General features: G+C 36.8%; 2 protein-coding genes and 1 pseudogene across 6 annotated transcripts; all 3 read left to right on the top strand.

The window, feature by feature from the left end:
* The first annotated feature begins 26 nt into the window (after positions 1-26).
* On the top strand, positions 27-3,773 carry LOC113680652 (acid-sensing ion channel 1-like; annotated as a pseudogene). Its single transcript, XR_016189191.1, has 5 exons — positions 27-44; positions 789-1,188; positions 1,677-1,829; positions 2,357-2,523; positions 2,979-3,773. The product of XR_016189191.1 is annotated as an acid-sensing ion channel 1-like (transcript).
* A 122-nt stretch (positions 3,774-3,895) lies between these two features.
* Positions 3,896-11,505, top strand: LOC113680653 (acid-sensing ion channel 1). 4 transcript variants are annotated; one of them, XM_089181204.1, is made up of 8 exons: positions 3,896-4,429; positions 4,838-4,851; positions 7,116-8,102; positions 8,373-8,520; positions 9,169-9,231; positions 9,719-9,866; positions 10,315-10,406; positions 10,929-11,505. In XM_089181204.1, exons 2-8 carry the CDS (start codon positions 4,840-4,842, stop codon positions 11,045-11,047), a joined length of 1,569 nt encoding a protein of 522 aa, XP_089037330.1. In that variant the 5' UTR covers positions 3,896-4,429; positions 4,838-4,839; the 3' UTR covers positions 11,048-11,505. The 4 variants fall into 4 exon arrangements, with proteins under 4 accessions (XP_089037330.1, XP_089037332.1, XP_027053485.2 ...); XM_089181206.1 differs by lacking the exon at positions 4,838-4,851; XM_027197684.2 differs by lacking the exon at positions 3,896-4,429 and having other exon boundaries at positions 4,513-4,851.
* Positions 11,506-11,710: 205 nt separating this feature from the next.
* Positions 11,711-14,137, top strand: LOC113680628 (prokineticin receptor 2). The gene is given in 3 exon segments (XM_027197661.2): positions 11,711-11,771; positions 12,574-12,836; positions 13,034-14,137. Coding segments are annotated over 3 exon segments (1,245 nt in total). The 3' UTR covers positions 13,955-14,137.
* The last annotated feature ends 3,682 nt before the right edge of the window (positions 14,138-17,819 follow it).

Below are 17,819 nucleotides of genomic sequence, written 5' to 3'. Positions count from 1 at the left end.
CTGCAGTTATTTCTTCTGACTTCGAGATGGATCGTGTGCTGAAGGTCACTGAGAACTGCCGGCTGTGACTACGGTAACCATTTCCCCAAAGGTCGGTGGATCTATTGCAGAAAGTTTGTTGTGCAGTTAAAAGATAAGTGCGTGGTGAGACTCGGTCTTGTTTGTGCTTTTGCCTCTTTGGGCAAAATAATAATTTGAAATTTCTCTCGTATTCTTACAAATGAATTATCTCATATGCCATCTAAATTTTCAAATTAAAAAGAATGGCCAATCAAAAGCAAGAAACAAGGCGAACAAATCCCATTTATAGGTTCTGTAAATTTCGGAAATTTTCTGAAATGTAATTATGGAAACATTTTTTCTCAAAAGGTTGGTTTCCATGAGAACCTTTCGATAATCATAAATCTGAATAAAGGATCTGAGAAAAATACAAGCCTCTGTATGAAAACGTTTTTCACTTGAAAGAGAAACAGGTGTTGGGGCATAATTAGCTACGATAAACAATGTATGTTAAATTTTTCTCATCGACACCCATAGGAATAAGAAGGGGAATCACTACATTTGAGGAAAACAAGATTTAACTCATTCAGATAAGAGTGTACATCAAACCAGCACCATGAAACGAGAGACCATTTATACCTTTTGGACGGAGAGAGTTACAGGTGTAGGGTTTCGTCAAGGCGAATCAGAAAAAGGGGATGATTACCCGACGTCAAGAGAAATATGGGAGGAATTTGTGAAGAACACCACGCTACAGGGCACACGCTACGCCTTCATGAAATGTCGAGCCATGTGGTCTGTCTCTGCTTTGCCTTGTCTTACCAAATCAATTTTTAAATACAACCAGCATTCTATCTATTTGCACGAGTCAATACAGACAAGATTTGTCAAACGCCTTGAAGCTTGAGTCTCATCGTTTGGATACAGAAGAATTACTTCAGCTATACAGTCCAGATATCAGCGATTCCATTCAATTAAGGTATTAGTAGTAGGGTGAAAAGAGTAGACACTGCTGGTGTTTCATCTGGGTTATCAGTCATTCTTGATGCTCAAACACATGAGTATACTCAAGGAAAATTTTCAGGATTCAAAGTGTTGATTCACGGGCAGGATGAGTACATCGATGAATGGGAAGGAATCAGTGTAGGACCAGGACAACATGCCGTTATTGCTCTTTCACAGACGAGGGTGATTATTGTTACTTTGAATAATTTCAATCCTTAGTAATTGCATCAACGTTACCTAAATTGTGCTTTTTGAGCCGATGAGTGTCATTATGTGAGTTTGATTGGTGTTAGATATAGCTCTGTTAATCTTTCCTTCCGTAAATTATTGAAATTCAATATGGCGGGACTTTCTCGCTATTTCTAGGATTATAGCTGTGGGCAGGATTGAAATTTCAGCCAAACTAGTCTTAGTTCATTTACACCTTGAGCCCACACTATTAAGCCTTTTATAAAGTGTTTTAAGTTACGCAATGTCTCTTGCGCTATTTTATTTCTTATTTAAGTTTTAAATTGCGCATAAATTACCCATGAAGATCATTTAAATTTTTCTACCCTTTCTTTTTTTGTAATTGCAACGACTCATTTAGGTTTAACGTCGGTAAGTTATTAAATTCCTGTTTGGTCCACATACATGTTGACCGTCATTGTAAACTTTGACTGATTTCCTAGTTCGAGAACCTAGAGGAGCCATACGCGACAAACTGCAACAAGAAGACGTTGAGGTCATTTTCAACCTACACATTGAAGGGATGCATTTATGAATACGAATCCGAAAAAATGGTGAAATTGTGTGGTTGTCGACCTGAAGGCTACAGAAGCAAGTGATAAAAGGAATGAGTAACATCAGAAGCAAATTTCTTTACATCTGCAAGAGCAGCCCATCAAAATTTGCTTCGTAACAGTGGAATTATAGACCTTGAACGAGAGATGAACCTCGAGGACTCACTATTTTGGGGCTTCAGTGCTTGAAGTTTATTTTAATTTACAATGATATTTTTGTAATAACACATATTTTGATACTTCTCTTAACACTCTCTTCTCTTTCAATCCGGATTTTAGTCAAATAATGTCTTATTTTGATTTTTTTTCTATTATAAGCACAGGATAAAGAAGGTAAGCCAGGCAAAGTAACAATGTAAAGTTATCTTTAATTTTTTGCCATCAAGTGCTCCACGGATCCCGACGTGTTCAACTCCAGAAGAGAAACGCTGTTATGAGTCTCGTGAATTATGTGAGCGACCTTTCTTTTGTCATGTTGTGATTTGGCTCTAGCGCATTGGAACGTAAAATACAAATTTTATCGATTGATTAAAGCTAAGCCTAACGGTATCAGTGTTTGGTTGATGTAGATAAAAACTTATACAGTAAATTATATCGACGAAGAATTCTATGACTGCCAAGTTCCCTGCTCTTGTACTAAGTACACAACTGAGGTGTCGTATTCCAAATTTCCGGATCATGGCACCACTGAAATGATGATTGTGGAAGGCTATTATGATTATGTGCAGTACCAGAGGTAGAAATTGTTAAAAACAAAACAAAACAAAAAATGTATCTAAGATGGAACAAAGAACTTTGAAATGATATTGACCAGCATGTCAGTGTGTTATTGGTTATAGTTCTACAAAATTCAAAATCTAACTGTATCAATGATTTGATGTCGTGATACACATATACTTCTGTATGAATTGTGCTTGGACATGCGAAGCGTCAGGAAACCATTTTGAATTTTCCCCTCATCGATTTATTAAATTCTATAACGTGTTTGAATTTTTAACAAAGATAAACTTTTTCAGGTGAAATCAGTATCAATATGGGATTTTTTCAGGCCTTAGTCTCCTGACCGTATGCGAGGTCTCCTCGTCAGTTTGGTTATTAAAAAATATTGTTTTATTTTGAAATTTTCTAAGATCGATTGATTTGAAGGATCGGAATAATTTGTTGATATGATATTTTTGAATCTTTTAACAGAGACAACCTCGTGTTTTTACAAGTTGGATTCAAATCACTGAGTTATGAAAAGCATGAACAAAAACCAGCTTATGATTGGATTGCTATGTTCGATAAAAACGTATTCTCCCTGTTGACTGAGTAAACACTAGTAAACACTAATTATCACGTATTCTTTAGTAAATGCCCAAGTCATATGTAAAAAACATATATATCTCCGCAAATGACCCCTCTTTTTTGGCCACTTATCTCTGTACTCAAGATAACCGTTGTAAAGAGGTTTGTCCGCACAATTAAATGCTTTATTATTATTATTATTATTTTTTTTTTTTAGGTGAAATCGGTGGTAATATGGAATTATTTCTAGTTTGTAGTTTGCTCCACGCGCTCCACATCCAGCGTACTTAAGAGTAAAATGTGCATCGAAAAGGATCACTACTCAGCAACGAATGTGTTCTCGAAAGAGCACGTGTAGAAGGTATCGAAATAACGCGAGTTATTGAAGTTGCTTTTGCTGTTTTGACCATGTTACCAAGATTGATGACAGCAAACAAAGGAAGCAGTGACCTGACGCGATATCATGGAAAGTTCTCTTAAATGTGGGGAAGATATTCATCACTCAAGACAGAGTTCTTTCTTTTTAAACACGCTCTTTTAACAACCAATTGGGCTCCGAGCTTTGTAAGCCACATTCCATGAGCTGTGGTCCTACGATGTGCATGCTTTGCGTGCTGCGAGCTCCGCTACTTCGAACTTCTAAATAATCCATTTTCTCACTTTAAACTGAAGCCAATAAAAAAGCTCTTATGTAAAAAAGGGTTTTTTTATTTGTTTGAGAAGATAAAATCATTTACAGACAAAAGGCTTTACACTTAGCCTCGCTTAAAATTAGAGGCTTTGAGCTTATCGAAAATTGCCTAATTGAAAAAAAAACATAAAACATTAGGTAAAACAGTGCGAATGTTTATGTCCTATATTATATTTATGAAAGCCTAGCAACAGCTCAGAATAACGAATAAAAGACCTTCAGAATATTATTATAGGTCTCCCTTCTCTGATATGTCGGTAAGAGCTTATTCAAGTGTTTAGGGTAATTCATATTTAAGCGAAACAACCAAATTATATTTTTGTCGTAGTTTAACGTGCCTCTAGATTTCGAATCTATTATGCAACTTTGATTGTTCTGTTGTTCGGTACTTGTTTCAACTGGGTATTGATGTGATTTGTGTGTACAGCTGCCAAATATGAAAAAAAAAATTTCGAAAAAACTTACTTTCTGAAAGCGAAAAAAAAAGGGTAAGTCATTGAGATTTAGATACAGATTGAGCTATAGTCTAAGAATACAATCACTCCATTGCTGTTTTTTACTTCTCTGAATGTACAATCAAGTGAAGATTTCTCGTCAAGGAGAATTTTAATTACTGTGTACGCCCAAATTCTAACTGCACAAGGCCCCAGAGAGTGATAGCAAGGTACCTGTCTGTTATTATGCTTTTGGCATCCATTTAATTTGAGATACAAGTAGGTAATTAATCAAATTGATGTCTTCTTATCACTGGGTATTACAAACTCTTGAGCCCGCGATAATAAATGTTTTTGCTAAATTTCATTTGGAAAAAATTTCTTGGAAAAATCGACGGAAAAACTGCTTGAAATGATAATGCATGTATTTGGCTATGATCTATGAATTCTAATCTGGTTATTGGTAAAAGCCTTTAGTGCGCAGTCAAAATAAACAAGACTATTATTCGTTACCAACGTTATATGAGTCTTTCGGGAAAACTGCATCCTTAATTTGTGAAAAGATCAACAAGACAAGTCCTTATTAGCTTCTAAATCAAAGACATCTGTTCTCTCACGACGCGTTACGTCCAACGCAGCCATGGATTCGAAGGTTAGTTTTCTTCATATTAATCTGCAATCGGTTAAGTTTGACAAGAATAATATTTTTAATCTTCATCGTATTTTTATTTCACATATAATCAATAATAGCTCCTTTGATTCATTTATGCTTCTGTATAGTCCCTCTTTAGTCTTCTTGACAAGCTCCAAAGTATCTATGGTCACGAATTTTACTGAAACGTTCAACTTAGTCGGGCAATTATGAGCCCTGAGTCACCGCTTCAGCGAGGAATTCCCAGCCTAACTATCATTTGTCCGCTTTAATTGTACTGGAATAAAAATAAAGACAGAGGGTAATGTTCTTACAATCAATGCATTGAAAGTTAAATACAGGCCACCTTAAGTCACAATAGATGATCTTTCCTCTGTTTATAAAGCAAAAAGCAGATTTCAATCATCCACCTCCAGGACTAATTATGACTTTTTTTCATTCTCTAAAGCACAGAGAAAGGTTGTAGGCCCTTTTGCTTTAATTAGAATTCCAATACGATCAGCTATCGACAGCGTAGCTCTCTAATTTGAATTGTTTAGCAAGGAAAAGTTGCTTCAAATTTTTTCCTAGTTCATACCAATCAAATCGCACATTCAAATAAAGTTTTTTGAATGAGGATTCGCCTTGAGTCCGTAATTTGATTTTCAGCAACTTGCAAGAAACACGCAAAACCGCATGCAATAAATACGAAAAAACAGCTCAAGGTTGATACAAGAATAACAAGGAATACAACAACCCTCAAATTAGTAAGAAGTCACATATTATTCAAAAAGAAGTCAACTTCATTTAAAACATGAAAATTATTTTTAAAGAGGTGTTTGCTCAGCTGCCTGTGTCATGTTATGCCTTTGTTTCCCTCAGTGCTATCTTATTATTGGATGCAACTCCCTAACTGCAATACATGCACTACAACTGGTTTTGCTTCATATTTCGGGATGTGACATGTCCATATTGATTTGGGCTGGCATCTATCTTGCGTCTTAACTCCAACCCACAATGGATAAATGATAACTCCTATAAGTATTAAAATGATATGATATAAGATAATGATAAAAAAATATATTATTCTTGCTTTGCCTTGCATTCTTTAAACAAAAATTTTAATTCCTTCCGTGAAGTCGATGGACAAAACAATCTAGTTATAGAATTTTCGTTAATTATAAATTTCATTGCACTCTATCTAAACCCTTTCATTGATGATACCGGGTGTTATGATGAAAGTTTTCGTTTACAGTTTTTTTACGACAGAGCTCCCGCCGGTAAGTAACGCACAACATACATAAAAAAATGTAAACAAGAAATATCACTGCGACGCAAACGAAATGAACCGGTCCCTCTTTACAACAGTCGAGCAGATTCGAATTTTTCAGATTTTTGTTTTGTTGTCATTGTGATCGTCACTATGATGTAGATCCCCCAGAATAGTAGATACGGTCCAGGGGGGTTGATATTATCATGAAACTTTGCTTCTTACATACTTACTCGATAAAAAGATCGAAACTGAAGTCACTGCTGCTGCTGGGGGCTCTAGATGGCACCTACCAGGTGGAGTTTGCTTGTTGTGATCCTGCAGATTGTGTCCTTCTCTTAATGCCGGGCGGAGGCCCTGGCTCTCTGTTGTAAGACTTTTAAAGCTCTTAAGAGGTGGCCTAATTCATATGCATCGAGGCTGTTCTGAGCCTGTTTTCTGTCTGAATAGCGAGTTTACTTCGCTATTATAGGCTTATCTTATGCTCTTTTCCTCTCTACCACAGCATCACCGGTGTCTTCACTCGACCCTTATTTACATGATATATGTTTGGCTCTAGATGTGTGCACAAGGACGTTGTATTAAGCCCTGAAAGTCCATTGATTTTGTTTGCCTTCAGTCTTACACATTCCTCTAGGAGCGTCAAGGGTTCAATTAAGGACCTGTTGTTACCTTGCATGGCTGTTCCAGCCTCCAGCTTGGTTAAGTACCATTATATTGAGCGTTTTTCTTTCAGAAATGAACGGATGAGCGGCTGTTAAATCAGGGTTACGATATCTTTTCACAGCTCAGCATTGTGTTCTTATGCTTTTCAAGAATGAATTGGGGGTAATCTTAATGTAAAATGTTGAACTTCTTATTATTTTATAAGGAGGAAACTCATTTAAAGATCTATATGACCCGTGATAGGTGGATTTTTGTCGAATAAAATCCACTTTATCGGATAAGGGATTTCTCTAATGAAGTTAGCTTTTCATTTTTCATGTCATTCTTCTTTCACTTTTACCTTCCTTAGCAGGATGAAATAAAAGCAACAATATCAGACATAAATGTGAAATCTACTTCTATGACTGGGCACTCTACGGGGATTTCAGCGACAAAGATGCAAGAAAAGAAGCTTTCCCAGGAATTAACTAAAGTTGGTAACGATAATACCCAGACATCGACAGTGATTTGGAGGGAATTTGTGGACAGTACAACACTTCACGGCATTCGATATGTCTTCATGAAGCGTCAGATCTTTATTCGCCTTATCTGGATGATATTGCTGATGAGCTCTGGGGGTTATTATATCTTCACCGTTTACGGCGGTTTCACTAAATACTACGGTAGACCAGTTACCACTTTATTAAGCAGAAAACGCCTAAGAGAGATGGATTTTCCAGCTGTAACGATCTGCCCACTCAACTTATTCACCAAAAGTAAGATATTTATGACAGATGATGATCCACTGTTTGCGTCCAGCGGCCTAAACATCAGTACATGTGCTGTGACTGCAGAAGCTCGAGGCAATTGGTCTTGCGGATTGTCTATACTTTGTTGTTGCTTCCCGGCAGATTTGGAAAATGATTTACCACTTTGCGATAGTCATTATAGACAAGTTCTCTTAGAGGTGATGCGGCAACATTCTAATCGCCTAAATGTTGAAGAATTTTTTCGGCTCTACGGCCAAAATTCAAGCGCTATGATTGGACCATTGTGCACATTCGGCTGGGACGAGGCTGATTGCTCTGCCGCAGATTTTGTCCCCTCAGTAACCCCTTGGGGTATGTGCTTCACCTTTAACTCAGGTACAGACAATGAAATGAAAATATCAAAAATTGCAGGAGTTTCATCCGGGTTGTCAGTCATTCTTGATGCACAAACACCAGAGTATACTCAAGGAAAATTTTCCGAAGGATTCAAAGTGTTGATACATGGGCAAGGTGAATACATCGATGAATGGGAAGGTATCAATGTAGGACCAGGACAGCACGTTGTTATTTCTCTTTCTAAGAAACAGGTATGTTTGCTTGATCACTTAGACTCAAGGAATCTTTTTTATGTTGAGGTAGAAATGTAACTTAGGGTTATTAGAAGCCAATTCAATACATTCTCAACGTAGACGAAGAAAGAACGAAGCAGAAGGCACACAAAAAACCACAACAAAAATAGTTTAGATATCAGCAACAGAACAGTAATACAAAAATATAAAGTCAACATTTAGGTGTAAAACAAATAAGGAAAAGTTTTTATGGTAACATTTTAAAATTGACATGAACAATGTTTCCAGTATCAGAACCTTGAGAAGCCATACGCAGCCAATTGCACCAAGAAGGAGTTGAATACGTATTTTACGTACACGACAGAAGGATGTCTTTTTGAATGTATGGCTGACAACGTTATCAATTACTGTGGCTGTCGACCTGCTGGTTATAAAGGTTAGTAAATTTTTTTTCTACTCGTCTTATCGAACTTAAATTTAAAGAAAAAGTACGCGATTCAACTTAATTCAATCCAGTTCAACTAAGCCTTCTCTTGAAATCTGAACAAGTGAGTATTATCATCTTCCTACTCCTACATAATCGAGTTATTTTTGGCTGCCTTGAGAATTCTTTCTAATAACTACGTGAAGAACATTTAGTATATAAATTACGGTGTTTTAAAAGGATTTCCAGCCTTGAGAAAAGCCGCAACAACACACGTGAAAAATATAGTATTTTTTCAAGTGTTTGATATCACCAATCAGCAGCTGACACGTCACTCGCCTTTCGCGCCACTCGATTTGATTGATGAATGAACGGCAAAGCCTTCACCATTCTTAATTCAAGGTCGTTTGTCGGAATTTTTCGGATTATGGCTGCTAAAACACTGAAAAACCCGTGTCGCTTACAGACAGTGACGTTCAAACTTTCCTAAAAGAAGAAGAAAACCAAAATACGAAAAGGAAACCCGAAAATTACATATTCAGTAACTTTGGGAATGGCATCTCTCGCGGCTGAGAACGAAAATCGACCACTGGAAGATTTTCCACTTTTTAAACTTTGGAAAAGGAAAATAGTGACTTGTGCGTGTGCTTTTTCTATAAGTTAACTCTGGAACACCCGCGTGTATATCATCCGAAGAGGCTCTTTGCGTTAAGCAGATAGCAGGTAAGACAAAACTTTAAAATTAAGGTATCCGAATATACGCCCTGCAACAAGCGTCAAGGAAAAAGCACCTTAGCTAGCAATTTGAAAAAACTCATTACATTTCAGGTCGTAATAGAAGACGGTCAAATAAAAAAAAAAAAAAAGAATCAGTTGAGCTGAGATGTTATCAACTGAGTTGATAACACTAAATTACTCTGTTATACTCTCCCACCAACGCAGTACTCCAGTTAAGGAGCCATAGAGCTAGCTCTTGTAAATTTCACTAGTAACATTGAGTCTTGCTTATATACTTCTCAGTTACTTTTATGCATATTTACACAATATTTACACGAAAGATCTCCCTGTCAAATTAAACAGACTTGTCTGACATTACACTCACCAGTATTTAAAGAAAAAAACGTCTTATGTTGACTAAGTATTCTAAGATCAGCAAACGTTGTAAACAAACTTGTTTATCTTTTTTTAACTATCGTGCATTTCCATAAAGCAATGGTAGATGAAGAGTACTGTGACTGCCAAGTTCCCTGCTCTCAGATTAAGTACCATCCTGAAGTGTCCTACTCGAAGTTTCCTGATGCGAGTACTGCTGACTCACTCATAAAGTCTGGTTACTATGCTGATATACAATACCAGAGGTAAGGGATCTGAGTTTAAAAAATTGATAATTGCCCTGCCCTTTGGTTTTTTAGTTTTAACTGTATTTTCTGAAATTTCTTCTAAACCATGTACTCTTACGGAGGGAAAATCTAAACTACAAAATTTACGATGTATTAGAATAGAAGTCATCGTTTTGTTCACAATAAAATGGCTAAACTTGTATTTGTCCGTCCACTGAGCTCATAAGTTAAGAGCCAATTGTCACAGTGTATCGCAGTTATTTCTAAGTTTCCGTATTTCGCAAATTCAATAAAATCAAAAAAAAGTCAGCTGTAATGTTGTGCCAAGAATCTTTTCTCTTATAGACTTGCACAGGTACACAGTAGTAATCCGAAATGTAAACTATTACAATCCCCGTGAAGGTGGTCTAAAAAAATCCGTTAGTGGTAGCATATTAATTGTTTGAACGTTTTCCCCCCTCGTCAGAGATAATCTTGTGTTTTTACAAGTTGGATTCAAGTCTTTGAGTTATGAGATGCAGGAACAGAAGCCAGCTTACGACAGCAATTCCTTGTTTGGTAAGAAATGCATTGGTTATGCGATGGCAGCCATATTGATAATTGCGGAAACATCGCAGCTTATATTCTTATAATTTATGGTAAGGCCCCGGTAACTGTACACTTTAAGTAGGCGACCATTTAAGGATCTTAACCCTGTTTTCAGGAAAAGAAAAAGCCCCGAATCTATCAAAACTTTTGCTGAGCCAATTTTAGGAATATACATAATTTTTTTTTTCTCGTAAATTAAATTCCGCTAGCTTGCAGGGTGTAATCAGAATTTTCCAATTTTCCACCCACAGATGACCAACCTATTGTGTGTACATTCAGACTGTGTTTTATCAACATTCGGGGTAGATTTTTTGCATTCACGCTTTGTAGTTACTTGAAGTATCAGGCTTGAATAAAAATACTCCTAAAAGGAGCTCCTCTACAAGCGAGCAAATGGTACCTGGGGCTTAGTGTGGAAACGTAAAATTCTGGCAAAAATCTGTTCCAAAGTCAAAGGAATATTCGCATTCCCATTAATTTTTCTTTCCTTAGGTGAGATTGGTGGCAACATGGGGCTCTTCTTGGGATGCAGTCTCTTGACCATTTGCGAGTTTTTTGACTTCCTCATTAGTTTTTTAAATGCACGAAACCGTCGCGTTACTCATCCATAACAAATGCTTTGGACTGAACAAATCTTTTAAAGATTATTGCGTGACATAGTAACAGCTGCACTAAATTCTGATCACAAACTAAGATGAAACAAGGCAAGAATCATTTAATTGTGAATTTCTGGTGCCCTGTCAAAGTTATAACCTTTTTTACAATCATTTGAGTTTCAAACCTTTACTATTGTTTGAGCATTACAGCTTACTTTGTTTGTGTGAAGCTAATCGTGTCTATTGTAGTTGAACTCGTTGTAATGTAGTTTTGTCCATATCGAGCAAGTAAAACTGAAAATAGATACAGCCCAATCCTAAGATCTCCATGAACATTTAGAATCCTAAATAACACCGTTAAGTAACCTTAAACTGTGCAAATTTTAATTGAGTTTGTTACATCTTTGTTTTCTTGGTAAAAATTGGTTAAGCAATCTATGCTAATTAGAAATGATAAACACAATTGGTTGCTCTGAATCTTTTGGTCTCCGCTAATTTGGTAATCCACCCCAACAAAAGTTATTTTGTTCTTGGTTGCCATATTTTGCTTATCCATCGGTGTAACTTGATCAGAGGTAAACACAACCTCATCCAAAGAAAAGAAGAAAATAATTTACAAGGTCATAAAGTAGTTTGTTATCAAGGAGGGATAAGGAAGTTGATGAAATATCTTAAGGAATGGATGATGGAAGCTGGAATCCTTCACATCAGGCTTTCATCTCAGCTACCGTAATACTAGGTAGGCATTCATTTATCACCTTTGTTTGAAGTAGGCAAAACTGATCAAAGCCATCACTTAAAATCTACACTTTTGTAAGGTCAGTAAATCAAACTCTAGCTTTAACGCCGAAGCAAACTATTATTAGTTATTAAGCCGTTTTTATGAAAGAACGTGGTGCGAACAATTGGAACTGATTCGCTTACTTATGGTGTCTTTTTCGGTGACTTGTCAATTGGCAGGATAGGAAAGGATAACTTTGAGTGATATATCTAAACATTTCTGGTGAAAAAAATTTAAACCACTGGATTTAAAACAACCACATACAGAAAAGGGGAACGGGCTAGAAAATGGAACTCTTACAGTATAGCTAAGTTTATCCAAGGGAATTACGGGACCATTACTTCTCTTGGTTATCAAGTTTTAACTGATGAGACAAAGTTTGACACAGCTGCTTTAAGGTACCACAATGAGACACCTGAATACTAAGCAGGTATGCAGAATTTATGTTTATTATTTTCCCTTGTTTTGATTCATAAAGAGGATGGGGTACTTTCGCATGGGGACTTTGATAAGGTGGAATGAATGCGAACATCTGGAACTTAGCATTGTGATTAAGGATATTTAAACCCTTGTGCAACAAGCACCTTCAGGGACCCATTGTTTTGTAACAGCCTTCTTTAGACCAGTCCCACTAGTCGAAATTTCGAAGAAAGCAGTCTATTAAAAGATTCAGTCGTAACGTAAGACGTAAAAAGTATTCATGCGATTCAACGTTTTGGGATAAGGGATCAACGTAGTTCTTCAAAAGCTGAAATTTGAGGACGCAATTTATTTGCTTTATATTTCTTAGGACTGGTTGCAATAATTGGTTCCATCGGCAATGGATTGGTGGTGACCGTTGTTACAATTCTCCGCCGAAGAGGACATAAGTCTAATGTTCAGTTGTTTCTTTTGCACTTGGCCATCTCTGATCTGATGGTGTGCTTGATGTGTATTCCTCTGACTCTTTTCAGCAATTTCCACTACCCAACTAAATACAGCTCCATCGAAAACGGAGCTTGCAAGTTTTAACGATTTGTACAGGTACTTTAGCTTAATCAACTTACATGAAACTAAAACGAGGATAGATCGGAGCTAATTCTTTCATTGTGCCTACCAATCGCCGTGTAACATGAAAGTAACGTAATTGTTGCTCTTGCCTCACACCTTTGCAGTAAACTTAATATTCATAGAAATAATTGCTAGTTTTGTTAATGATTTATTTTTCATTTTTTCTGCAGTACCTGACTCCAACCGTTTCCATCTCTCTCCTAGCAACTATAAGCATTGACCGCTACATGTCCCTGGCAAGACCTATGGCCTCCATTGCCTTGCGACCAAAACTTCTTACACCATCTTGGATGATTCTGCTCGCGTGGCTCTACTCAGTAATGCAATTTACACCAACATTTTACTTCACTGATGTAAAACCCATCACAGTTGAAAAAAACAACACAGTGTATTACTGCACCACAGTGCCAAACAATAGTTTATCTGGATTGGCTTATTTGCTGTTTCTTGCAGTGGCATCTTTTGTGTTACCTTTGGTAACCATGAGCATCATATATTACAAAGTCTCACGAGTTGTGTGGAGGAGACAAAGGAACCTTTCTATTTCATCCACAATAAGTGCAAACACCGCTCATCTTAGTGTGTTGATACAATCGAGGAGAAGAGTCATTCGCGTTTTGCTTGCGGTAGTGTTGGTGTTTCTGATATGCTGGTCACCATTTGTGATCTACTGTGGTTTTCTTGAGAAAACACTCAGGGGATTCCCTAATCCTATGGATGGAACTAGGCTGGCACTGTATGGCCTGGGTCTTCTGAATTCAATGTGTAACCCTTTTATCTATTTTTTCAATGTTGGAGGAAAAAGAAACGATGCTTTGAAAGATTTGTATCTTCAGATTTATAGTGAAAATAAATCGCGGCGTTCGTCAACAAACAGTCAAGGAGGAGAGAGGAAGAGCTCTCGCAAATTGCAACAGTTTGGACTAAAAAAGATGGACAGGGAAAATTCGGTAAAGAATAAACTTGAAAAGAACAGTGAAAAAAATAGAAATAAACTAACTGATTTTCAAATTCGAGAAAGCATGGAAGAACTATGGCAACCATTCAGCGTATGGCCACCAATTGGAGATCTTCGAGAGTCTGTGTTGTAGCATTTTCCTAAAACTGAAGTCAGCAACCGTGATTTAAAGATTGAGACTTCCAGATCTGTGCTTTTTATCTTTAAGGGTTTATTTTTAGAATTAAAAATTCTTAAGTTGTTAATACTGCCTTTTACACGTTGTACTGCATATTACTTATTAGAGGAAAGGAAGTAGTAAAAAAAAAATTTCTAATTTTGTCCTCATAAAAAGTCTCTTTATCTTTGGACTAAAGAAACGGCAACAGACGCTTTCCATCGAGCCGGATGAGTTTCTCGACTTTTTCTTCTCCTCGTCAGAAAAGTCAGTAGAAAGTCGAAAAAAGAAGAGCGGCCTCTAGATTTAATATTGTAGAATTTCTATGTCTAGTTTTCTGTGGGTCACTGTAACTCAGTTCCTCGTCAGTGATACGTTGGTTTGAATATTTCGTTTGAATTGATGTGAAACAAGCATTCCAATAATGTCAAGGAATTTTAATCAGGGAGCACACATTAACCAATGTATGAATGAGGCTTCAAAGCATCTATGATATGACAACCTGTAGGTAAGATCGCTACTGTTAGAGTACTTACTGTTACTTACGGATCTCGTTATTTAGGTAGTCTTTCTTTCTTCAGGCGAAGCGCACAAAGGAGCTAAAGGAACACCTTGAATTATAAAGTAAGAAAGTGAGTAGGATTAAAAAACAACAACAACACCAATTAACAATCAACCAACCAAACAAACAAACACATAAAAGAAACAACGAATACCGATAGATATAGAACAAAGAATCAAACAGGGAAATCCTTGAGCCGCTTTCGAATGCGTTTAGTTTAGGGTCATGGTTTTGAGTTTCACGCGCGTTTGAACATGAAGTGTCATACACTATCATCAACTATCATGTAGTTTGGACGTTTTCAACTTCAACATGATAGCTGATGAAAGTTTTTGCCGTTTGTACGAGCGAATGATAGTTTTTCGGTCAGCAGGTTTTGCCAAAAAACAGGCTCAAACCGAAATAGCAACCATAAAAATTTCTTCGAATGTCTCGTATTCATCCTATTCATCTCCTGGTAGGCCTCAGTATCTTCAACTCGCAACTTCTTGACTAAAATTTCAAATACCACCGAAATGACTGACTTTAGCGCGCGCTATACTTGTTTAGAACTACGCGATCTCATTACGTGTTTTAGTCAACTATCATCAACTATCATGAACCGTTTGTGCGCAAACATGACAGTCAATAATAGTGAATGAAAGTTGAAGCTATCATCGACTATCTTAAATTATCATGACCGTTTGAACGGGGCCTTAGTTTCTGTTTTTGGATACTTAATACTTTTATTCTTACAAATATTTTTTAACTATACAAAGAAAAGACGCCAAGGTCGAGCGATGAAACTAGATGAAATGATCTTATTTTGTAGTTTAATTTGAACTGTTTTTTTCCATATGAACAGGGTTAGCACTGATTTGCTAGTCTATCTTTCTAAAGGTAGAGACACACTTGATCACGATCCTACCTTTATGGCCTGGAAGTCGACAGCCACAAACCTCAGCAATCTGTTGGTCCTCACATTCTTCAATGCATCCCGCCATTGAATATGTGGAGTATGTTCTCAGTGTTTTACCAGTGTACATTGCATATAGCGCTTCTAAGTTCCTAAATAGAGAGAAAGTCGATCAGCTTTATTTAAAAAGATGATTAGAATTATCTATTTCACGTCCCATTGATAAAGAATAATTAAAATTTATTTGAATCTTTTTTCATTTATTTTCACAATACAGATACCACAGTCCTAACATCAAGTCTAACACTGATTAAATTGCTTAAATACCTTGCAATACGCTTAGAGGGTAGACTAAATTATCATCTTAAGTTCAACTAAGTTAGCAAAAGACACATCCCGTTAATTTGGGAGTCTGGTTTCTTGTAAGATATTCCCTTTATTCAAAGACCTATTATAACTAAGATATCGAACTTACTCTTTTCTGTAAAAGGCCGATAAGCACACGTTATCCTGGGCCCACATAAACTCCTTCAAATTCATCAAAGCACACCCAATATCCACGGACCAATACTTGAATCCTTCTGAGCTCTTCCCATAGGTATACTCGTGTTTTTGCATACGAGTATGTCTATAGTATATACATATATATGTTATTTGCCGGCTGGGAGGTCCGTATGGTGAAAAACTGTGACCGAGTTCTTTAAAATACAGCATTTTCAAGACCGAGGTCACAGTTTTTCATCATACGGACCGACCCTTAGCCGGTAAATAACATACTTATTTTTTTGAAACTTGACGAAATCCTTTCCGAAAGAACCCGAATGATTTAGGGCGGTAAATATGGCAAGATCTCCCATAAACTGAACAGTTTTTTTAGCGAGTAAATGGTAGTTAAAATAGAGGTGATGCAAATTCAAGAGAGATGCCTCAGCTAAACATTTTCATTTCCGTAACGATAATTTAAAAGGCTTCCAAGAAAACTTTGAAACATTACTTTTACAAGTATCTGTCACAATCTGACACCCGTCAATTAGAGAGCGCGTAAGTAAAAAAAAAGCGTAAGAACATTTGAAAAACAACGGAACTAGTTTGGCAGGGACTGTCACGACAATGTTTTCTTCAAAAACAGTCAATGATCTAACGGAAAGTATTATTCACTCTCATCGACGATTTATTCATGTACGAAGATTTACCTCTGTTCATTAAGTGAACGTCGAGGAAAGTAATTGTGAGTAAATTCAATTTTTTTTATTTTGAAGTTGTGAGAGTTTGCCCGTTTGTTTGCTGCAATGGCGTGTGTAAATCTGGTCTTTCCTTCACAAAAACTAAATTCGAATGGCACACTCCAACGAGACACAAAGGGATTTAATGCGACCTTTTCTCAAAAAATTCTTTCAGTTTCTATTGTGTAACTTACTGTACAAATTTTCAAATTGAATGGACTTGGAAAGACTCGCCGAGATCGTTCATTTGTTTAAGAACTTAAATTAAAACTTCGCTCGCTCTTTCACTGCGTACAAATTGCTTGAGAAAATTCAGGTATTAAATGAATGAAAGTTCCATCGTTAAGTTTAACTGTAACCAAATACCTCACGTTTTAACTTTCTAGGTACTTTATGTGAACGATTAAAATTAATTGCAGAAGGGTTTTAGGCCGCTTGCCAAGCAACGTAATGACACTATTGTTCATACAAATTCATTCTGAAACCAATATTCTTCTGTCAACCAAAGTGATTTGAGTGAGAGAAAAGAGAGGATTCATAAGTTATTCATCGGCTTGAGGTAGTGACCGACGTCCTTGCTTAAAAATACTGCCCAGCCGGAAAAACGAGATATATTTATGAAAAATGGCAACGAAAGTTGGGATGTACTTGGCGACTCACGAAAGCGTTACCGTGGCCCAGGGGTAGAGATAGGAAAATACTGACCGGGTAAAGAACCAATCAGATTGCAAGATTCGTTATTGTACCCTCAAAAAAAAAAAATTTAGATATCCAGTCAATGATTTGACTTCCTCATGGCATTGCTCAGATCATGTTTATATTGACTTGTAGAATTGGTATGAGACTGATTGAAGCATTCTTGGTGAGCAAACACAAGGGTGATATTCCACACGGACGACTTTTCCGCACATGTGACGTCACAGCGCGTGAGGTAATATCTAAGCCTCTGGTGCAAACACTGAATATGTATCCTCCATGTGTATTTTGCTTTTGGCAAATAAGTTGAGACGATAAGTTATTGGACGAATACGGTATTCGCTAATAGCTCTGTTCACTGAAGAAATGTTATAACCACCAGAAGATAGCATCAACAACAACAACCACATCTTTTATAATTGCCTCAGTAAAATGAACTTGAAATAAAGAGAAAGGTCTTTTGAC

Source organism: Pocillopora damicornis, chromosome 8 (assembly GCF_964200805.1).
Source record: "Pocillopora damicornis chromosome 8, jaPocDami1.2, whole genome shotgun sequence".
Classification (NCBI taxonomy): Eukaryota; Metazoa; Cnidaria; class Anthozoa; order Scleractinia; family Pocilloporidae; genus Pocillopora; species Pocillopora damicornis.
Note: the sequence above shows the minus strand (reverse complement) of the source record. Positions and strands in the feature narration are given on the sequence as shown.